Source organism: Narcine bancroftii, chromosome 4, assembly GCF_036971445.1.
Source record: "Narcine bancroftii isolate sNarBan1 chromosome 4, sNarBan1.hap1, whole genome shotgun sequence".
Lineage (NCBI taxonomy): Eukaryota > Metazoa > Chordata > Chondrichthyes > Torpediniformes > Narcinidae > Narcine > Narcine bancroftii.
In genome coordinates this window covers 244,998,727-245,022,961 of record NC_091472.1, presented here as the reverse complement: position 1 = coordinate 245,022,961, position 24,235 = coordinate 244,998,727, and the positions used below count along the sequence as shown (strand labels likewise).

The 24,235-nt window shown below is 40.0% G+C and overlaps 1 protein-coding gene across 3 annotated transcripts in view; it reads right to left on the bottom strand.

Moving 5' to 3' along the window:
- pgap1 (post-GPI attachment to proteins inositol deacylase 1) overlaps positions 1–24,235 on the bottom strand; it is a 142,083-nt gene that overhangs the window by 14,385 nt on the left and 103,463 nt on the right. For all 3 annotated transcript variants that reach the window (XM_069934579.1, XM_069934578.1, XM_069934580.1), the window contains exons 24-25: positions 12,249–12,299; positions 3,994–4,241 (exon numbers count right to left, since the gene is read on the bottom strand). In XM_069934579.1, the coding sequence (XP_069790680.1) occupies positions 3,994–4,241; positions 12,249–12,299 (299 nt within the window). The remainder of the gene's footprint in view (positions 1–3,993; positions 4,242–12,248; positions 12,300–24,235) is intronic.

The following is a 24,235-nucleotide window of genomic DNA, read 5'->3' as shown; positions in this document are numbered from 1 at the left end:
GATTCCTTTTTACATTTCGTATAGTCGATTATATTCACTGGCATCACTTGACTTTTATTGATATTAACCTTATATCCCGATATCGCCCCGTATTCTTTCAATTTTGTTTTCTTCATTGATTTTTCGGAGTGTGTTAAGTATACTATAATATCATCTGCAAATAAACTAATTTTAAATTCTTCCTCTTTTATTTTTATTCCCTTAAGGAGTCTTTTCTTATCAGTTCTGCCAATGGTTCTATATCTAAAGCTAATAGGGAAGGTGATAGTTGGCATCCCTGCCTTGTTAACCTATTCAATCTGAAACATATCTATTTATGACCACTTTTGCCATAGGACCATTAGATAGTGCCCTTATCCTATTAATTAATTTTTCTGGTAATTTAAATTTCTGTAGTATTTTGAAAAGATAACTCCATTCAACCTTATCAAAGGCTTTTTCTGCATCAAGAGGTACTGCCACTGTTGGTATTTTGCTTGCTTGTGTCGTGTGAATCAGATTAATAAATTTACACACATTATCTGCTGTCCTTCTGTTTTTAACAAATCCTGTCTGGTCTCGCTTCACCAATTTCAGTACACAATCTGTTAATCTATTTGCTAATAGTTTTGCAATTCCATCTGTAGTCAGTACTTAGTTAAAGATATTGGCCTAAATTAAGCCGGTGACAGTGGGTCTTTTCCTGTTTTTGGAATTACTGAGATTATTGCCATTTTACAAGAATCAGGCAGATTCTGGGTTTCTTCCACTAAAAGGGGTGGAATTAGTAGATTACTGAATACTTTGTAAAATTTCACAGGAAATCTATCTTCACCTGCTGTTTTGTCATTTGGTAGTGTCATTAGTGTATCACATATTTCTGTGGTTGTCAGGGGTTTTAGTAATTTGTCTTGTTCTTCCAATTGTAATTGAGGTAATTCAAAATTTGACAAGAATTCATCTATTTCAGCATTCTTCTCTAAGAATTTGGTTTGATATAGTTGCTTACAACATTTTTTAAAATTATTATTGATCTCTTGTAGTTTATATGAAATCTGATTTTCCCCTACTTTGTTGCTACAATAATCCTTGTTGCTTGCTCGGTTTTTTTAACTGCCAAGTCATAGTTTTGTGGGCTTTCTCTCCTAATTCATAATATCTTTGTTTTGTTTTCATAATATTATTTTCCATTTGGTATGTTTGTAATGTGTCATATTTTAATATTTTCTCTTTTTTTCCCATTTCCTCTCTTTTCATTAAATCTTCCTCTATGATTACTGTGTATTTTTCCAACTGTTCTATTTCCCTGCAGTGTTTTTTTTTTAAATTTTGGTTGTATAACTAAATATTTGCCCTCAAATAAAGACTTTCATTGTGTCCCATAATATAAATTTATCTGTTACAGAGTTTGCATTCGTTTCAAAGTATATTTTGATTAGTTGTTCTATATATTCCCGAAAGTCTTGTCTTTTTAACAGCATGGGATTCAGCCTCCATCTGTATCTTTTCAGCAGAATATCCTCCAGAGCAATTGTTAACAGCAAAGGTGCATGGTCTGATAAAAGTCTTACTGTAAATTCAATCTTTCGGACTTTCCCTTGTACTTGGGCAGACAATAAAATCATGTCAATCCTAGAATAGGTTTTATGCCTATTAGAATATAAATAATCTTTCCTTTGGGCATTTTTTTCTCCATATGTCTATTATTTTCATATCTTGCATTAAACTTAATGTTAATTTGGTTGCTTTATTTTTTTGTGGTATTTTTCCCAGTTTTATCTATTGACGAGTCAAAGCCAAAATTAAAATTTCCCCCTAATAAAATATGTCCTTGTGTATTTGATAGCTTTAAAAAAAAGAGTCCTGCATAAATTTATGATCATCTTCATTAGGCGCATACATGTTTAACAAATTCCAAGATTCTGACTAAATCTAGCATACCATCATTATATAGCTACCTGCTGGGTCTGTTATTACTTTCTAGATTTTAATTGGTAAATTTTTATTAATTGAGATAACTACTCCCCTGGCTTTCGAATTGTACAATGATGCTACTGCATGACCTACTCAGTCTCTCTTCAGTTTGAGATGTTCTGCCTCTGTTAAGTGTGTTTCTTGTACAAATGCTATGTCTATTTTTTCCTTTTTAAGTCATGTCAATAATTTTTTTCCTCTTAATTTGGTTGTGAATTCCATTAATATTGATTGTCATATATTTATTAACCCATTTTTACCTCTGGATAGCATTTTCTCTCTTCCTCTAAAGCTACATTTTTGAATGTTCTTTTTTTTTAAAACTATACGCACTGACATAATTAACATGAAAATAAAAACTATAAAAAGACTAAAGAGTTGTAAAAAAGAAAACAAAAGGAAATCCCCCCCCCATTATGAGTTCTCTTTGTTAATTCACAAGACAATTACAACACCATTTACTTCATGGGTTGCAGTATAAACCACAATTAGCAACTGATTTTGCAACAGACCATCTCTCTCCATCCCCAGTCCTCCGCCAGAGAAATTATATTATTCTGAAAACAAAACATTTTTTATATAATCCAGCTAGTAACTTTCAAACCTATTTATATATATTATTTTAAACAATTTTTTTGATATTTTCCTTACTCTTCTTCTTGTTGCTTATTTGGCAATTGTTCAGCAAAGTGACAAGGTTTTTCTGGGTTTGAAAACAGTCTATTTTGTCCGCCAGGGATAAATATCTTCAAAACTGCAGGACAATGTAGTACTTGTAACCTTTCCTCCATAGTAAAGTTTTTGATGATTTGAACTCTTTACGCTTCTTTAAAAGATTGAAACTTATGTCTGGGTAGAAGAATATTTTATTTTCATTGTATTCCAATGGTCTCTTGATTTCTTTTACTCTTCTAACAGCCAGCTGCAATATTTTCTACCCTGTCGTATATCACAGTATTTTTACCATTATGGAATGCGGATTTGGAGCCAAAGCCCTTTGTCTCTTTCAATTTCTCTCTCTTCTTGGATTTCTTCTGCTCCAAAAATCTGCAGGATCCATCATTTAAAAAAATCCTTTTATATCCACCCCTTCTTCACTTTCTTTCAGGCCCACTATTTTTATATTTTTAAGTCTACTAAAATTCTCTAGAATGTCAATTTTCTGGGCCAATAAGTCATGTGACTACATAATCTCTTTGTCCCTGGCTTCCAATTTTTCTTTTAATTCAGTCACCTCCATATCCACACCTGTCACTCTGTCATCCACTTCATCACATTGCTTTCTCATTTCTGTCATTATATTTTCTAGCCTTTTAATTTTTACATCTGTTTCTTGTATAGACTTTCGAATAGCTTTAAACTCAGACACCATTATTTGTTCATCAAAGTGTTTTTTATCCACCATCGGGATTTGCCTTTTACCTTGCATTTTCTTCTGGTAGCTTCTTCTAAAGCTTTTCTTTCTTGGTCCGTGGTCAATAACGAGTCCATTTCTATCATAATTTCTCCCGTAGTTATTCCTGTTGTATTTGCAGCAACCTGCTGCTGATGTCCGCACCCTTTGGCGTCTTTTTTTAGAATGCATACCGCGCATGCGTGCTGGCATTTCTCTTTCTGGCTTTGTGAGCCATTGGTTGAACTCACTGTGCACGACGTCGCCCCTGAGCTGCCCGCTTACCAGCTTTGCAGCTTGGGCCGTCCTCTTCAGGAGAGCTCCCACAGCTTGTGAACCCCAGTAAGGCCTATTGCTTTGTTTTCGGGCGATTTCTTTGTTCCTTCCTTACTTCTTGTTGAAGGCCTTTTCTTTCTTTGGAGCCATCTTCATGCTTTTCTTGTGCTGTTTATTTAACAACTTTTTAATGTTTTATTTCAAAGCTTTGCTTTTCTGTCACTTTTTTTTCAACTTTCTCTGGAGAGGGCTGGTTCTACCTGACCAGCCACTACTCCATCACGTGACTCCCTCTCGTACTGAGATCTTAAATAATTTGGTAACATTAACTATTCGCCACAATCATCCAACTTGTTGAAAAAATATCTTACCTGAGATTTTTAAACCAATAAATAAAAGAAGGTGCGCTAAAGAGTACAATCCAGTTCAACAAGTGTAGGATTGTAACATAAATCTTAAGAGTATTCACTGCATTATCAACATCTGAAACTGAGAGCAGTTTCTGTTGAGTTTGTTTCACTTGATCTGGTCCTTCTGGGAGACTGTCGGCCATTCCATTTTCCTCCTCCTTTACACAGGAAGACATTTCAGCTTTCTTCACAGTTTCCTGTTGTGGGGCCTATTAAACAGAAAATGTCACCATGACCGAAGTGTTTAAAACAAGGTAATAATTATTATGCAAGGAAATCTCAAAAAATGGAGAACCATTAACCTGCTGTTCATAGAGATTTGACTCAATTTCGGTAAAGATAAACTTGGTGTTTTACTGCAAAAATGAATTGAACAAACTAAACTAAAATTCCTGAATATTATTTTTCGATGCAGAAATGAAATGTTGGCTCATTTAAGTGAGTAACATTATCAAATTCATACATGGGTTAGCTGTGGGATAAACCTCACATGTTCTGCAAATATTCCATTCTTCCAAAATAATTTTAGGATTTATACATTTGGTTTCTCCAAACATGTGGTTCACTGATTGGAAGTGCACTTTTAATTGCCTTGATTTCAAGTGGAATGCACAAGTTCTAACCAGGAGGATGTGATTGATTTGTTGATGGAAGTTGTTGATTGGTGGGTTGCTGGTGTGTACTTTTGAATTTAAACTTGAAATCCTGCTGCAGAAATGAATCTAACAGTGAAGAACTACCCCTCCGCACTCCCACGTCCCCTTATGATCCCATTCTGTCTGTATCTGAGGATGACCTGCGTATTACCTTCAAGAGGTGAAACTGAGGAAAGAATCCGGCCTGGTTGGAGTACCGAGTATTAAAAATCTGTGCTGATCAACTTACCAAATGTATTCACGGATATCTTCAACATCACACTCCAGCAGGGCATGGTACTCGCATGTTTCAAACAGTGCCCAAGAAGTAACCTACCTTAATGATTATTGACCAGCAGCACTTACATCCACAGTGATGAAGTGTTTTGAAAGGCTGGTGTTGAAGCAGATCAGCTCCTGTCTGAGCAGCAATATGGATAGGTTCCAAATTGCCTGCTATAGCAAAAGATCTATGGCAGATGCCATCTCACTGGCTCCTCATAAAGCCCTGGAACACCTGGACAGTAAAGATGCGTTCATCAGGATGCTCTTTATCGACTGTAGTTCAGCATTTAACACCATCTTCACCTCAAAACTGATCAGCAAACTCCAAGACCTGAAACTCAACACCCCACTGTGTAATTGAATCATGGATTTTCTCACCTCCAGACCACATCAGTGAGGATTGGTAAGAATATCACCTCCAGCTCTGTTGTGGTCCGGTACAAGCCCCCTGTTCTACACACTTTACACCGATGACTGTGTGGCTCAGTACGACAATAACACCATCTACAAATTTGCCAATGATGTCTGGGTAGTGGGTTGTATAAAGAAAGGGGATGAGTCAGCCTACAGGAAGGAGATTGAAAACATGGCTGAATAGTGCACCAACAACAGCCTTGCAATCAATGTCTTCAAAACAAAGGAGCTGATTGTTGACCTCAGGAAAAGAAAGCCAGAAATAGACAATCCAGTGATCGTTTGGGGGGGGGAGGGGGTGGGGAGTTAAAGAGGTGGAGAGGGTGAACAAATTAAGTTCTTGGGAGTTACTCTCTCAGAGGATCTTTCCTGGACCCAACACACTAATGGCATCATGAAGAAAGCACATCAGTGCCTCTACTTCCTCAGGAGTTTGTGGAGATTTGGTATGACACCAGAAAACGTGGCAAATTTCTACAGATGTGTGGCAGAAACTGTACTGACTGGCTGCATCATGGCCTCATATGGGGACACCAATAAACTTGAGAGAAAAGAAAATCATGAAAATCTGTTGACACCGTGGTTGAAGTAAAAAACACAAAATGCTGGAGAAGTTAAGCAGGTCAAACAGTGTCCTTTAAGTAGCAAAGGATTATACTCAAGCCTGAAACATTGGTTATGTATTTACATTTTTGCTTCTGCGCAAAGGTAGTAGTGAGATGAGGTTGTGACCAGGGTGGTGGGGATCCTTCATGATGTGGCTGCCTTCTTGAGGCAGCATTTAATGAAAATGCCTTCACTGGTTAGGAGGTCAGAGCCTCTGATAAGACTTGGCTAGGCTGCCATTCTCTGCAGCCTTCTGCATTCCTGGGCACAAGAATTTTTAAACCAGACAGTGATGTAACCTACCAGTATACTTTCCATAGAAACATAAAAGATAGGAGCAGGAGTAGGTCATTCGACCCTTCGAGCCTGCTCCGCCATTCAACGAGATCATGGCTGATCTTAAAGTTCAGTACCCCGTCCCCGCCTTCTCTCCGTAACCTTTAATACCCTTACACTGAAGAAATATATCTAATTCCCTCTTAAATAGATTTAATGAACCTGCCTCTACTGCCCTCTGTGGCAATGAATTCCACAGATTCACCACCCTCTGGGTAAAGAAATTCCTCCTCATCTCGGTCCTAAATGGTTTGCCTATTATCCTCAAACCATGGCCCCGGGTTCTGGATTTTCCCATCATTGGAAACATCCCATCTGCATCCATTCTGTCCAGTCCTGCCAGAATTTTATATGTCTCTATGAGATCCCCTCTCAATCTTCTAAACTCCAGCGAGTACAATCCCAATTTGCGCAATCTTTCCTCTTAAGTCATTCCTGCCATCACCTCTGCACTCCCTCCATTGCAAGAACATCCTTCCTTAGATCAGGTGACTAAAACTGCACACAATACTCTAGGTGTGGTCTCACCAAGGCCCTGTACAGCTGAATACTTGTAGAAGTTTGATAGAGTATTTGATATCACGCCAAATCTCCTCAGACTTGTAAGAAAGTAGAGGTGTTAGTGTGCCTTTTTTACATTTGTTTTGATGTGCTCGCTGCTGGCGAGAACTTCTGAAATGTGGACTTCTGGGAACTTGAAAGTACTGATGCTCTCTTCCTCTGTTCTATCAGTTACAAGGGATTCTACAGTTAATGGAGCAGACAGATATTACTAAGCCTTCCGATGTGATTTCAGGATGGCATACTATTAAAGGTATCACGGAGATGTGGCATATTTTGCAGGACATACGAAGAGCCAAAAACTGTAGAAGAAGAGTTTGCGGATACTTTTCTGAATTAATATTTGCAACCACCCAAGAGGGACAGGATACCAATGTTATAATTAATGTGGAAGACTTTGGAATAAACATAGGAAGAGAGGAGCAAATAAGGAGTTGAGCACTTTAACAATCAGCAGAGCTAATAAAATATAAAGCTAAAGTTCTGGCTTTCATTTTCAGTTCTCCTTGCTGCAGGAATGGTGCCAGAAAAATGGAGGACAACCAATATTATTCTGTTGTTTAGAAGAAAGATCAAGGAATAAACCATGGCCTGGATTGCGCCAGAATGTGCTGGAAACCAGCATTAGGCTCAATATCTGTTTTTCAACTGTTGAAGATATGATAGGCAAATGGCCCCCTTCTGTGTCTCAAACTTTCCATAATCCTGAGGAGGAAACCATCTATGGAGATATAAAAGACAGCAGATGCTGAAATCTGGAGCAAAAAAAAAAGCAAATTGATGCAGGCAAGCAAGGTGTAAGGTAGTATCTGTGGGGCAGAGGGATGGTTAATGTTCTGGGCAGACATCTCTCATCAGGCACTGTCTTTCTTTTAAATAGGATGAGATGGGGAGGATCAAGGCAGTCTTGAGAAATAATGTTTCCGAAAACTCCTAAATGAGCCTCCATTCTGTCAGCAATTGTGAGCAAACTATGTCTGCTCTTGCATGGTGATTAAAAAAAAATACTGCCAGGTTTACCCATTGCCAATGACTTTCCCTCATAAGTGGAAAGTTTCTATAAATTCTTCCTCAACATGAACAAACACACAATTTTTTCAAGGCTGACATGAAAACTGTGCAGAATGAAGGTAAAATTATACACAATTTATTTAAAATTAAATATTAATCACAAAGTGATTAAAATCAAATCTGGCACTATCTGTAAAGAGTTTGTATGTCCTCCCCATGATCTGCGTGGGTTTTTTCCGGGTGCTCTAGTTACCCTCCAAAACATTTCTCCTCAGCTCACAAAATGGAGTTGGTGGGTTAATTGGGAGCCACGGACTTCAATGGCCGGAATGGGCTTCTATTGTGTTTAATCCTTAAAAACAAATTTTATAATGTACTTCATTCAAGGTTCTTCCAATTGATTACAGGAGAGATCAGGTAGATTAACCTTAACTTGAATTTTGATTGCAGCAACTGGTCAAAATCCTCTGTTCCAATGGTATTTTAGGGAAAAGCTCTGAATCAAAAAATCTCTACTTTCTTATCATTTTAAACAAAAATATGTTAAATTTGTATGGTACACATCAGATTTCTGTAGAGCATTTTGGAAATGTTTTTTAATCCTACACTTGAAATGTTATACTAGAGTTCATGGACACTGCTCCAGGAACTGCAAGTCTTTAGTGCTCAAGTCATGTTTCAGCACCATTCAATGAAAAATCTATGAAAGCTATAAATGCTGGATAATAAAATAACAGAAAATGCTGCAAACATGAGCAGAAGAGAAACAGTTGATTTTCAGGTCTGAAATCTTGCGTCAGAACCGTGAACTCTGACTGTCCCAGTCAGGATGTTTTAGCTTTGGATTAAGACTGGCTTCGAGGAGGATCATTGTATTTGTTGGTATTTAGGTGGTTTTTACATGTTTGTATTTTTATATTTTGGTATTTGTATAATTTAAGGCATAAGGAAGGGAGGGTGTAAGGAGGAGAAATAAGGATTCTGTAAATCATATTATGTGGAAAGAGAATGTAATATTTTGTTTATTGGATTTCCATGAGTCTTTGGAAAATCAAAAATAAAATATTCAAAAAAAAAGATGGTATCTACCCCATGTGGAGAAATTGTTTAGATTCAACTTCTTCACAAAATGAAAATTGCAAAGAAATTAACTGTGCTTAATTACCATTCTTTTCTTCACTCATAACCATTAGCATAATATTAGTTATTGTGGCAGTGCCGGCAAGAGACACGAAACTCACTTCTTAGCTGAGGTGAAACACAATGCAGGAGAAACTCAGTAGGTCAAACAGCAAAGATAAAGATACAAAACCAATGTTTCAGGTTTGAACCCTTAATCAAGTTATGAACAAAATGTAGGCAGGTGCACGAAACCTTGATAAAGGGCTCAAGACTGAAATGTTGATTATGTATCTTTATCTCTGATAAGTAAAGTTTGCTGTTTGACCTGCTGAGTTTCTCCAGCATTGTGTTTTTATTTCAATTATTGTGTCTGCAGGCTTTTGTGTTTTATCACAATGAGCTGAGGTGAAAGGACCTGGTTGACTTTGAAGTAGCAATCACTGAATCTGGCATCAAGCCCAAATAAAAGTGAAATGGGACAAAAATTGCTAGAAGATATTTGTGGTTATTGGATGTGAAAAATCTCACAGGTCATTTTAGAGCATTGTGATCCGTTCTGGGTTCCTCGTTTACAGGAGATACTTCAGAGAGGGAGTAGAGGACATAGACCAGACTGTTACCTGCATTGGAAAACATGTTATTTGAAGCAAGGTTTCCAGAGCTGAGCTTCTCTCTTTGGAGCAATGAAGGATGAATGGTGATTTAAAGAGGTATATAAAGTTATGATGGGCTTAGAAAGGGTGCACAGCCAGTACCCTTTTTCCTCAGGGCAACAAAAGGAAATAGGGACATTGAAAAGACTCTCAGATAGGCACATGGATGTAAGAAAAAAAAGAGGGTTATGGGTGTGAGGTAGAAAAGGATTAGATTGCTGTGGAGTAGTTTCATATTGTTTGGGATAACATTGTGGGCAAAAGGACCTATATTGTGCCTATGTTCGACATCCAGGGCAGTCTCCTTGGCCAACTATCTTCAAAGGTTTTCACTCAATTTCACAATGTTCCATTCCTCTGGCATCTCAACATGCAATGAAGCCGACATGCAGCACAATGTGGACGATATATGGGAGTGGGCTCACAACTGGCAAGTAGCCTACAGGCTACATCAACACCAGGCAATGAGCATCTCTAAGAAAGTCTGTTCAACCCTCATGGTATTCAATACCATGCCCATTATCAAAGCCTCCATCAACATCCTTAGAGTTATGGCAACTTGAAGATGGGCCAGCCACATAACTGCTATAGCTACAACATGTCGGAGGCTGGGTATTTTGCCTAATGACGTCTACAAGATATACTGTAGTAAAACACCAAAGCTTCTTCAGCTTCCTGTTCACAATGCAGCTTCTCCCATGGAGATGGGCAAAGGCAGATATTTGGGGCCAACCTTTATGATCTCTTCAGAGTTGCTTATCTATTTTAATTGAATTTATGTTTCCTTTCCCTCACAACTGCATGAAGCTCCAAACTTCAAGAAGTACAGATAGCAACCATTGAAAGAAAGTAACCTTCTCCCAAGCATTCAAGGATGAACATAAAAAAAAAGTGGCCTTGTTGCAGCTGTCAATAATTTCTCATCAAGTTTGACAAGGAGAAAAAAAGCAAAATGATTCCCAGTGAAGGGTTCAGGCCTGAAATGTGACTTCCTTTTACTTTCAAAGGGTGCCTGAAATGCATTGCCAGGGGTTAGTCCAGCGTTTTTGTGCACTGCACCAGACCCCAGTCAGCATCTTCAGATTTTCTTGTTTATCTTCAAATAATGACAAAACTTAAAGAAGAAATGTAAAATCTTGACAAACTAAAACTTCATCAGGATCAAGGGTATCTTACTTTTTGTCAGGTGCTGTGGGATCTGAGGGGCTGATGGGGCCAATAGGGAACATTGCACAATTTATTTAAAAATAAATATTAATCTCATAGCTAGCACAACACCATTACAGTGTTAGTGACCCCAATTCAAATCCAGCACTGTCTTTAAGGAGTTTGTATGTTCTCCCAGTGACCTGCGTGGATTTCTCCTGGGAGCTCTGGTTACCTCTAAAATGTTTCTTCCCACCCTACAAAATGGAAGTTGGTAGGTTAATTGGGTGTGTATGGGAGACACAGACTTCAATGGCATGATGGGCCTCTTTGGTGCTGTGTCATTAAAACAAATTAAAAAAAAAAAGTACTTCATTCAAGATTCTTCCAATTGATTACAGGAGTGATCAAGTAGAATAAACTAAATGTGAATTTTTTTTTTTTTAAAAGTGTAGCCTGTGCCCCAAGTTGGGCAGGGGATACTTAATGAGTCATTCACACTGGGCGTCTGTGAGCTTCAGATCAATGGACAAGGTGCTCAGATGTGGACATGTAAAGACAGAAATGACTTGATCAGACAGGATGACTCATCCATCTATCGTGGGACTCACTTGACTTTCAAATCAATCGGAAAAAAAGTAGTTTCCAGGATACTGTTACACAACTGTTGGGTGATAACCTCCCACCACTGTTAATTTTTCTCACAAAGCTAGATCTAATCCATTGTATTCCCAGGACAAAATTTGTATAAAGTTAACAAAAAAAAATTAAATTCAAGTCAAAACTAGCATCTATTCATTGAGGGGTAAAGCAGAATTTAACAAGCACAGCAACATGAGTAACTTAAAAGTTAAAGTGGTGAAAAGGTAAATTGATAAAAATCTTCCATATTATCCAGAGCAAAACCTGTTCTCTTAATTTACAAGAGGATGGTTCAAGCAATAGCCAAGAAAAATGCATAATTTCAACATAAAAGTTAAGTGGAATTTGGAAGCCCTTATCAACAGTTTGATGGTGAAAATATTATTTTTTTTATTGCAGCGTTTGTTCCCCACAAAATATGTTCACCTTAGTGGCGATGGAATAGTTCTTGTAAACGTCATAACTTTTCAACATTCTTACATGAAGCAATTTTGTTAGCTGGCTGTGTTCATTAACAAGCACTTTTTGTTAAACTCCAGTTTATTTATTAACATACATCAATTTAATGCATCTCATTGATGGCCCCAATATACTGGACCAGTGACAATTTCAGACATGTTTTTCCCAACAAGAACTCACACAGACCATAAAATATCGGAATAAATATTATGCAGCCACTCAATAACAGTACAGGGAGAGTCAATGAGACATTTTGTTATGGCCAGGGAGAAGTGGAATCATTCTGTAATAGAGCAACACCCACAGAGACTCATAAGCCCAAGTAGGGAAAAAAAATCAGACATACCAAATTAAGAATGCCTTTCATTGCTTGCACTGAACCTTGGAGGCTTAGGACCTGAAGGAGAAAACCAAGCAAATTAATTCAACACTCGGTTATAACAACCTATATTATCCATAAATGTTTATGCAATAAAATAGTGTCAGTTAGAATACCTACACAAAGACCTTTCAACTGTTCTAATTTAAGCCAATAATAACTGTTGGAACTGTACTTTGCTGCTGCACTGCAATATTTCCATGACTACAAAGTATTAATATAATGATTTATTTCTGAAATAGAATGACCAACACATACATACTGATTTCTGTATCAGTGCTGGCCCATGAACAGCAAAGAAATGTGGAGTATCTGCATTGATATAATACTTGGATGAGCACTTGAAGAAAGAATATGCACCGCAAAGAACCAAGAGAAGTGGGATTAACATACTTGATCAAAAAGATCTCCATTTCTTTCTTTTTTAAAATATTTTTAGAGTTTAAAAAGGCCTCCTTACTTTATGATATAGAGACTGGTCGGATTGCAACCAACCTGTTCTCGTATCTTTTATTGGGATGGGAGCTTCTTGACAGATTCTCACATTATCTCTTACTGCAATAGCATTGCTGGATACAAAAGATGTTTGCAGCGCCAGAACCCACTATAAATTCAATATTAAAAAAAATTAAATAATGCCATCTCTCATAAAATTCTTACAATGACCCACATTCCTGACAGCCACAGTGATCAAGCGAGCTATGAGGGGACCGGAAGATATAAAAAAAAGTCAATACTCATGTAAAAAGTCATCAAAATGAGCAAATTATCAAGCTTTGAAACTGTAAGAAAAACATTTTATTGTTATAAAATTAAAATAAAACACAGCAAATTAGGAAAGCCAAATTGGAAGAACAGTTCATGAATGAACCTAAACTAGCAAAATAAACAATGAGTAACTCATTTTAAAGAAACCACCTGAAGGAAATACATTAAAAAAAAACACCAAAAGCATAAATTGAAACATTGATGCTTCTAATTTAACAGGGTTGAACAAAGATTACATAGCAAGAATTCTGCATCAAACAGAATGGGAAAAAAAAAGCATGAAAATGAAGCATAATTAAAAATTATTGCTCTGGTTACCCAGCGACAGAAATGACATCAATAAATTGGAAAGGATGCAGAGGAGATTCATCAGTATGTTGCCAGAACTGAAGGTGTTGAGTTATAGGAAGTGATTAGATTGGCTGAGTCTCTATTCTCTGGAACGAAGGAGGATGAGGGTGACCTTAGGGAGGTTACAAAATCAGGATGGGTATGAATGTTCACAGTTTTTTTTCCCCAAGGTAGATTCTAGAATTGGAGAGCATAGGTTTAAGGTGACAGAAGAAAGATTCAAAAAGGATCTGAGGGCTAAATTTTTCAGTCAGAGTGTGGTCTGTACTTTGAACAATCTGCCAAAAAGAACTGTAGCAGCCTCATAATAATTTTGAAAATGAGGCAACTGAAGACCTCCTAACTCATATTTCCATGTCAACTTCTGCAAAGCTACTCGCGCTAATTTTCCCTTCCATAAAAATTTCCTCACCGCCCCATTCAAATCCTGAAAAAACTCTTTGGAAGCAAATATGGAATTGACTGAAATAAATACTGAATATGTGGGAAAATATTCATTTTAATACAGTTTACTCAACCTACTAATGTTAATGGAAGATCCTTCCATTTAACCAAATCAATTTTAATCTTTTTCAATAATGGCACTTAATTTAATTTATATAAAGATTGATAATCTGCATCCACAATTTATTCCTAAATATTTAATTTTATCAGACCATCTTAATTTTATAATATGTTTACATGCTTCATAATTCCCCTCCGAAACCGGCAACATTTCACTCTTGTCCCAATTTACCTTATACCCAGATAACACTCCAAATTGAATCAAACATTCTTGTAAGAACCTCAAAGAATGTTCCGGATGTGTCAAATAAATCAAAACATCATCACCAAATAAATTAATCTTATATTCATCTTTTGCTATTTTTATCCCTTTAATATTATCATTCTGTCAAATTGCCTGAGCTAATGGCTCAATGACCAATGCAAACAAGGCTGGTGACAACCTTGACGGGTTGATCTCGTTAATTTAAAAGGCAAAGAAGTTTGACCATTCGTCACCACCCTAGCAATCGAATTTTTATATAGTGCTTTAACCCAACCAGTAAAAAGAAAGCCGAAGTTAAACTTCTCCACACCTTAAATAAAAAATTCCACTCAACCTGATCAAATGCTTTTTCCACATCAAGCGCAACCACCATTGGTTGGTTGGGTTGCTGTCTCTATGAATTAATCAATGTTATCAATCTAAGAATATTATCAGATGCACATCTATTCTTGATAAAACCAGCTTGATCAACATGTACTAACTGTGGCAACTATTTAGCAAGTCTATTTGTCAATACCGTAGCTATTATTTTATAATCCACATTTAATAAAGAAATTGGTCGACATGAAGCTACATTTAATGGATCTCTATCCTTCTTTGGAATCATTGTAATAATCGCACTCGAACAAGATTCTGGTAATGACTGTTCATCCGTCATTTGCTAAAGCACATGCATAAATATAAAAGACAAATCCTCATAAAACACCTGATAAAGCTCTACCGTTAAATGAGTTTCTTGCAAAAATGCTATATCAATTTTCATCTTTTTAATACAAGCCAATACATGTGGCAAGATAGCGTAGGAAGATGCGCAATTCCACTTCTCCCCGGTTGAACTAGTAAATACCTGAAATTAAAAGTTTTGAAAGAGTGTTTGAAAAGTGAAGAATGAAAATGTCAGCAAATGTGAAGAATGAAAATGACAGTAAATGTGAAGAAATCTAAAGCTCAATTGCAGAAGAAATGACCTTATAAGAGTGTTGAAGAATTGAGGTCTACTTACCAGGTTGAAGCCACGGAGTTGTCGGAATTAATCCCGTGAAGCCAGGTGTGCAGTTGAGTTGGCTGAGTGGAGTTTATTACGCGAGCCTGCTGCAGCACCCGGTGGCCTGGGGACACGCGGAGGTGTGTCAGAGGACGCGCCTGTGCGGTCGGCAGTGCTCACAGGCATGCACAGTGTGGCGCGTGTTTGGGAGTTGTTGGAAAAAGTATGGGCTGTGGGGGTACCTGGATGGCAGCGGCCTGTCGAAGTCGGGCGACTGCCGACGGGGGATGCAAACCCGCAGCCTTGCTGGACACTCTAATATAGTTGCAGGTGAAGAAGAAGAAGAAAGCCCTGCACTGATGTAATTCAGTCAGGAAGAATTTAAATTGGGAGCTGTAGTTAAAGAAGGTAGGCCTCAAGAGGGATTAGGGGATTCTAGATATGAAGCAGTGTTCTCTATTTTGGAAGGAATTGCCCATCAGATGGACAATATGTCAGTGCAGATGTCTACACAAATTAATCAAGGATTTATGGAAATGAAGGTTAAAATGAACAATATTTGTGAAGAAATGTCATCTGTAAAGAATGATATGAATGTGGTTAAAGCTGATGTTAATAAATGTTTGAAAGCTGTGGATACTGTACAGGATAATTTTTTTTAAAATTGAGGAGGATTTTCATGATTGTAAAGATCAGGTGGAATGTAATAGGGAAAACATGGAAAAGGTGGAAGATTCTTTTGTGGGATGGGCGATTCAGAAGAGAGAATTGTTGAAGAAGATTGATTCTTTGGAAAATCAAAGTCGACGGAATAATGTAAAAATAGTAGGACTGCCAGAAGATATTCAGGGTTCTGATCTGCTGAAATTTTTTTAAAAATGGATCCCTGATGTGTTGGGAAGTGAATTTTTTCTGGATGGTTTAGAATTGGACCGAGCACAGAGCGCTGAGGTCAACCATCACGAGCAGTTTTGATTCGGTGCTACGGATTGCGGTTCAAAAGGCTCAATAGAATTAAACTCCAAAGATGGTTCAGGGCAATAGTGTTTTTTTTAATGCCGATTTGAGTCAGGAAATTATTAAGAGGCGTAGAGAATTTAATTCAGCTAAAGAAGTATTGGGGAGAAAGGGCTATAAATTACTCTGCTGTATTGAATGTTTTTAATGGAAATTTTCAGTCTCAATTTTTTGAGAATGACCATGATGCATTAATCTTTGCTAATTCGTTGCCAGAGTTGCAAGGAAGTAGATGGTCACCATCGTCGTCACCTAAGAGGAGGGTATTTGATAAGCGGAATGGGATTGGAAAGAATGGAAAAAATTGACACAGAGTTTGCTGGATATTGAAGATCTGGAACAGTCTTTGGGATTTGAATTGTTGGGTTGATGATGTCTGATTAAGAACTGAACCCTTCTCCATTAACAATGGCGTGAAGCAAGGCTGTGTTCTCGCACCAACCCTCTTTTCAATCTTCTTCAGCATGATGCTGAACCAAGCCATGAAAGACCCCAACAATGAAGACGCTGTTTACATCCGGTACCGCACGGATGGCAGTCTCTTCAATCTGAGGCGCCTGCAAGCTCACACCAAGACACAAGAGAAACTTGTCCGTGAACTACTCTTTGCAGATGATGCCGCTTTAGTTGCCCATTCAGAGCCAGCTCTTCAGCGCTTGACGTCCTGCTTTGCGGAAACTGCCAAAACGTTTGGCCTGGAAGTCAGCCTGAAGAAAACTGAGGTCCTCCATCAGCCAGCTCCCCACCATGACTACCAGCCCCCCCACATCTCCATCGGGCACACAAAACTCAAAACGGTCAACCAGTTTACCTATCTCGGCTGCACCATTTCATCAGATGCAAGGATCGACAATGAGATAGACAACAGACTCGCCAAGGCAAATAGCGCCTTTGGAAGACTACACAAAAGAGTCTGGAAAAACAACCAACTGAATAACCTCACAAAGATAAGCGTATACAGAGCCGTTGTCATACCCACACTCCTGTTCGGCTCCGAATCATGGGTCCTCTACCGGCACCACCTACGGCTCCTAGAACGCTTCCACCAGCGTTGTCTCCGCTCCATCCTCAACATCCATTGGAGCGCTTACACCCCTAACGTCGAGGTACTCGAGATGGCAGAGGTCGACAGCATCGAGTCCACGCTGCTGAAGATCCAGCTGCGCTGGATGGGTCACGTCTCCAGAATGGAGGACCATCGCCTTCCCAAGATCGTATTATATGGCGAGCTCTCCACTGGCCACCGTGACAGAGGTGCACCAAAGAAAAGGTACAAGGACTGCCTAAAGAAATCTCTTGGTGCCTGCCACATTGACCACCGCCAGTGGGCTGATAACGCCTCAAACCGTGCATCTTGGCGCCTCACAGTTTGGCGGGCAGCAGCCTCCTTTGAAGAAGACCGCAGAGCCCACCTCACTGACAAAAGGCAAAGGAGGAAAAACCCAACACACAACCCCAACCAACCAATTTTCCCTTGCAACCGCTGCAATCGTGTCTGCCTGTCCCGCATCGGACTTGTCAGCCACAAACGAGCCTGCAGCTGACGTGGACTTTTTACCCCCTCCATAAATCTTCGTCCGCGAAGCCAAGCCAAAGAAGAAGAATTGTTGAAAAGGGAGGGTGTATGGCTCTAAAGTTTCTGATAGTCATCTGCCACTAGTGGGTTTTACCACACCCAGATTTTTGGGGAGTTAACTACATTATTGTGGTTTTGGGATTAAAAAAATTTTTTTTTATGGGGGGGGGTTTGTTTTGTATTTTATTTAGCTTTTTTATATATATATATATATAAAAAAGTAAAAAAATGTCAAACTTGAATTTTGCAACTTCTAAAGTCCGCGGATTGAATAATCCAAATAAGCGTAAACATGTATTGGCTTATATTAAAAAGTTCAAAAGATATTGAAACAGGTTTATCGATGCAAAAGACATTTCGAGGTAAATAGGATTAGCCAAGAATACTAAACTGTCAGTTCTAAACTGTGACTGCACGACAATGCAGGTCCTCCTGGGTTATGAACACCCAATTTATGGGCATCTTGTCTATACAAAGGAGAGTTTGGGAGACCAACAGGATGGATGAAGATGGATGTGCTGGCTGGTGTGAGCTGCAGGCATCTTGCACCAGGTGGGGAAAAAGGTGTTCCTGTTTGCCTGCTTTCCACATGGCACACCCTTCCTCAGCTGCCACAAGTGGTAGCTGGGTTAAGAGATGAGCAGGGAGCTCTGAGCGGACTCACTCTGTCACTCACGGGGTTGAACAGATCATCTGGTGATTGCTCCTCTGCACCTGCTCACTCTTCCATCACACCTTGTCTGTGATCCTCTCCCATACACTGTTTTTGTTCATTTCTGACTCACAGACAGTATAGCTGATGAGCAGCTCTCAAGTTTGGAACCCTGCATTTGGTCTTCCCAATGTAGAAGAATCTTGTGAACCCTCTCCATTCCCATTTCCTTACTGGATTTTTGCACTCTCTCCTCTTCAGTACCTGGTTTCTCTTTACACCACAATTCTCACCTAATCAGATTCCAGCAATGCCAGACCTCGACTTCTCATCATCCTCCCCACCCTGTCTAACTCATCTCCTACATCTGACCATTGTTTTTTTTTTAATTGACCCTTTCCATCTGTCATTCTGCTGCCTTTGTCCATCACATTTCACCTTCCCCATGTTAGCCAATTCCATGCAGGGCCCCTGCCTCACCCTTCCCTTCCTGTCCACTTTCCACTGCTTCAGTGCTAATCTTCCCTGGTCCTGATGAAAAGTTTTGGCTAACGTCAACCATTCTTTTTCTCCCACTGATGCTGCTTGATCTGTTGTGTCCCTCCAGCAAATTGCACATGACTTATTCATTTTTGGTTTCAATGTATTTTTTAGTCTGTTCCCCATAACCTTCAATTGCACTGCAGTGCAATCCACCCATCTTGGCCTTTAATGTCTCATCATTTACAGTTTTCTGGAATAACAAAGATTCACAATCTCTTCAAGGAAATAATCCTTCTTCATTTCAGTTCTGGAGTGATGGCCTGCTGTCCAGGAGAGTGTCCTCTGATGAGACCTCAGGGGAACATCATAGTATCTACCATATGCCTCCTGAGAAGTTTATGTATCATTCTTCAAAACTCAAGGGAGTGAACACTATTCTGCTCAGCTTTTCCTCAAGAAAATCTCCATTTAAGAAATTTCTTTAAAAAAAGATCAGGTTTGATTCGTGGAAGACACAGGACAGAAATTAGTGGCAGTATGAGAGATCGAGAGAGTCTATTACTCCCAGTAATGATTTAATAAACTTTCTAGTGAAGCAGGTGAACTTGAAGGGACAGTAGGGTATGAGGTCCCAGTGAGCTTCAAGGAAGCAGTGGGAATGGGACCAAGATTAGCTGAAAGGGACCTATTGCAATAAGGTCCAAGGATGTGATTTAAAAAGTTAAGAAAATCAGGTGAACCAGATGCAGAACTACCAGTGTTTTATTATATTACAATTTCAAAGCTGGCCTCCATTTAAAATTCTGGTTTATTTGACTGGAGCGATGGAGGAGAGCTTCAAAATAAAGTGGGTGAGGGGGAGGGGAGGAGTAAAGTGATGCGTCTTAGTTTGAAGGGTTGAAATCTTTGGAAATCTCTGCTTTGACTGATTGACAATGTTGAGTCATTCAGGGATTATGTATGAGATACAGAGATTTCTTGTGTCAAATGATAACAGGATGGAGTAGAATGATGTCCTTGAGATGGAGTATTACCTTATTGAAAGGTGGAGGTGGTTGACAGGACCCTATGGACTAATTCCTTTCACTCGTGTGAGCAAGATGTGGGGGTCCAGAGAAATAGAAGAGTAAAAGACAATTAGAAAGAAAAATTTAAAGTAAATGAATCAAATTGACAAAGTCACGACATTTAATCGTATTTTAAATGCATTAGATGCTCTCAAAATTTTCAAGCTATACGCAATCCCTGAATGATAACAGACAAGATTAATGTTGTTCAGAAATAAAGGAAATGTTGAAGGACTGGTTGATAGTTCTGAAACTAAACAAATCCCCAAGAAGTGACGGGATAAATCTTATACAATCACACAGTTTTGAGAAACAAGCAATGATCTGAAGGGAGGGAAACGAGTCTGTGGATGCTGAGGAACAAATGCAATATTCAAAAATGCTGGAGAAACTCAGCAGACATGCAGCATCCCTGGAAAGCAATAGGCAGTCAATATTTCAGGATGGAGCCCTTCTTCACACGCCCAAAAATCAGACAGGCGCCCGAATAAGAAGGTGGGGGTGGGAGGAGGAAGCAAAGGGGGAGACACACAGGTTCAAAGGTGATAGGCGGATATATGAAAGAGGTGGAAGAAGCTGAGAGGTTGTCGGAGGAGAATGCGGCGAGATGAGAAAGATGCTCTCCTACTGGAGAAAGGGGCTGGAGGGCAAGAGGAAGAGTTAGAGGGATCAAGAAAAGTGAGCAAACGGGGAAAGAATTGGAGGTCAATACTGATCCCATCTGGTTGAAGACTGAATTTGATACAGAATATAAGGTGTTGTTCCTCCACTATGAGCGTGCCCTCAACCTGACAGTACCAGGCATGGACAGACATGTCAATGTGACAATGGAGTGTGGAACTGAAATGGCTGGCCTCAAGAGGGATTCTGCTGTTTGCAGTGGACAGAGTGAAGGTGCTCAATGAAGGGATCCCATAATCTGCACACAGACCCCTTGAAATAGGGGTGACCACCCACCACCACTGGGACAGTGGATACAGTAAATTACCCCTACAGATTTGCAAATGTAGTGTTGTGTAAATACTAGGGACTTGTCAGCCACAAACGAGCCTGCAGCTGACGTGGACTTTTTACCCCCTCCATAAATCTTTGTCCGCGAAGCCAAGCCAAAGAAGAAGAAGGGACACTAAAAATGGTAGATGCTGGAACATCAAGCAAACAAAGAGAACATAGAGACACTCTGGGTTTAGTCTGCATCCATGGAGAGAATGGGCAGTCCACATTTCAGGGAACCTGTAATGGAGGATTTAGACCATGCTTTTGCTTATGCAAAGCTGAGTATCAGAAACCTACTTGGAGAATAATGTAGGAATCAGCAGGCAAAAGCTAAATTCCACCATGGGGCCCAGAGATGCAGTTATCTGACAAAAAGACATCTGGTACCAAGAACGTTTAATCTTCCTGCTTGTTAGCCAGTTGCTGTTTGAGATTGATGGGATTGTTGGTCGCAGACTGTCAGACGAGGCCTTGAAGCTAAGTAAATCATTGTATTCAAAGTGATAAGCTAGAATGGGTAATACAAGCCGTGGTCCTGCTGCTAAAGTTTGAGACTCTCTGAGGGGTGGCAACATCTCTTAGCAAGAAGAACTTCTAGAGTCCAACCAACGTCCCGGTCGGGGGAGGTGGAGAAGCTGCTACCGGCGCCCTGACAACCTACTACAAGTGTGCAATCGTTGGCAGTTGGGACCAGTCCAGCCGTTGATAAGTATAATTGGGAAGGGCTTACATAGTGTAGTTTGATATCAGCTTTAGAATTTGTATTAAAGATTTGTATAAATTGAAGTGCTCTCGGTGTGTGTGTCTATTTTCTTTCGGTAGCTCAAACACTGTGACCAATCTAAAACGAACAAAGTGAGTTTACCCAGGACAATTGGCGTAGTCAGCCGGATTGGTCTCGAGATGTTTCGCCGAAAGAAAGAGGTGAGCCCTGAGCAGTTCTTGATTCTGAGATGGACTTCCAAAGTCGATGGGTTTGGCATGTTGCCCAATACCCTGTTTTTGTTGGGACCACCCATTAGTTGGGATGAGAGGTTAGATCCATCAAGTGTGCCTCTGGGAGAGCGGGTTGACACTCTCCTTCGAGAGAGTAAATTTCCTGTTAAAAAGGGGACGCTGACGGATGGTTTTTGGCTGCTGGCCACAGCCTTACGTCGCTCCGTTCAGCGTGAAGCAGAATTAGTTCGGCGAGAAGTAGAATCCCAGCACAAGAGAGAGCATCTAGAGGAGGAGCTAGAAGCCATGCGACAACGCTGTTCCATGATGAGCGAGATTGTTCGCACCAGTCAGGACCGAGCCAAAGAATGGGAGGATAAGCATGTCCAAACGATCTGCCGTAATAGTAAACTCCGGCAGCAGCTCTGTGCAGATAAGGAAAGGCATGGAGTAGAACCCGATCCACATCGTATTCGTGCCATAAGGAATGGCGACGATCCTGATGTAATTGATGATTGGGATGGGAATATCTGGAATGATGACAATGGTAATAATGCAGATTCCCCTTGCCATGTGCCTGACACACTCCCCTCTCCACCCGCTGTTCATGCCCGCCCCGCCACCCCGTAAGGCAGCAGACTTCCCAAACAAATGGAGACAGAAGGGGGGGGGGATGATGTAAGGGTAGAGATTGAAGGGATAGATACCCTGGTCTCCCAAGCAGACCCAGGGGAAGATACCCGAACCCCTGCTTATTCTCAATGCCCACCCCCCACCTTCTACAGGATGGTCTCGGCCTGCTCCCGACCATTGGGTAGAGGGCCCTCTTGTGGGCCAAAGTGGGAACAGGGGTCGGGAGCAGTCAACGATACGTGACTTCTCTATAAAAGAGCTGGCCACCATTGGAGATTGATTTAGGCAAAAGACGGGAGAAACTCTGGCGGCCTGGCTCCTGCGTGTTTGGGAACAAGGAGGGGGTAATATTTAACCCCTGAGGAATTGTTGGGATTAGGAACATTGACTACTGATATCCGGGTCACTGCTGAGCTACGTGGTAGGAGAGGGGTGGATTACTTACTTGCCACTCTAGGGGATGCCCTGTTACGAGTATACCCGTCACCAGTAAATTGGGATTTACATTTGCAGAACAACTGGGGCACCCCAGAGGAGGATATAGCAGTAATTCATCAACAGGACCTGGCCTCTGCCTTGTATGCAGGATGTTTGAGGCTGTGGGAACATGGGGGGAGCCCTGATGAAGAGATATTCACGGCCGGAATGCATACCCGATTGGTTTGTTCATCCCAACCCACTGTATGGGGACTGGTTCTCTCCGTAACTAGTCCGCTGATTTGGCACCCTGCGTCTGAGGCAGTGCACGCCTTATCTGGGTTTCAAGAATTAGAGTTGGGAGGTAAAATCCACTCACGTACAACCCATGTTAAATCAGACAAGCAGGATGAAAGGAGAGGAGCTGCTGCTAATAACGGACCGACAAGAAAGGACCTTTTTCTAACCTTGTTAAAGTTAGGCGTCCCAAGGGACACTAAAAAATGGTAGATGCTGGAACATCAAGCAAACAAAGAGAACATGGAGACACTCTGGGTTTAGTCTGCATCCATGGAGAGAATGGGCAGTCAACATTTCAGGTTGGAACCCTTAATAGAGACTAAAGTGGTAGCATAACGTAATCAAGAAATCAGAGCAGGAGGCGGCCATCTTGGCCCATTGAGCTGGCTTTGCTATTCAAGAAGCTCATGGGATCTGGCCATCAATTCAGTTTAATTTATCAACCTGTTCTCCACAACCATTACTTCCCCTATCTGTCTGTAACAAATAGGTGCAATGAGGCAGACTTTTCTGCTTTCAACAGATTCATGACTCTCGAGGAGAAGCAATTTTTCCTCATCTGTCTTAAATCTACTCCCCTGAATCTTGAAGCTGTGTCCCCAAATTCTAATCTCTTCTAACACTGGAACCAACCCCTCTGGTTATATATTGTCTATTAATTTGATATGTATCTAGAAGTTCTTCCAAATTCCAATGAATATAGTCCCAGGCTCCTCAATCTCTACTGTCAGATAACCCCCTTCATTTCTGGAATCAACCTGGTGAACTTTGACTGCAATGCTTGTAAAGCAAGCAGAATGTCTTCTTGTAAATTAATTCCCTCTTGCTATCCATTTGCCTTCTTGATTACTGTTGCACCTGCAAACTAACTTTCTTATGGTTCATGCCCAAAGCCCTCCCAAGTCTCTCTGCACAACAGCATGCTGCAATTTTCACCATTCATGTAATAGTCTGATCTGCTATTCTCCTTCCAAAGAACCAATGTTGTACTTCATCTGTCAAAC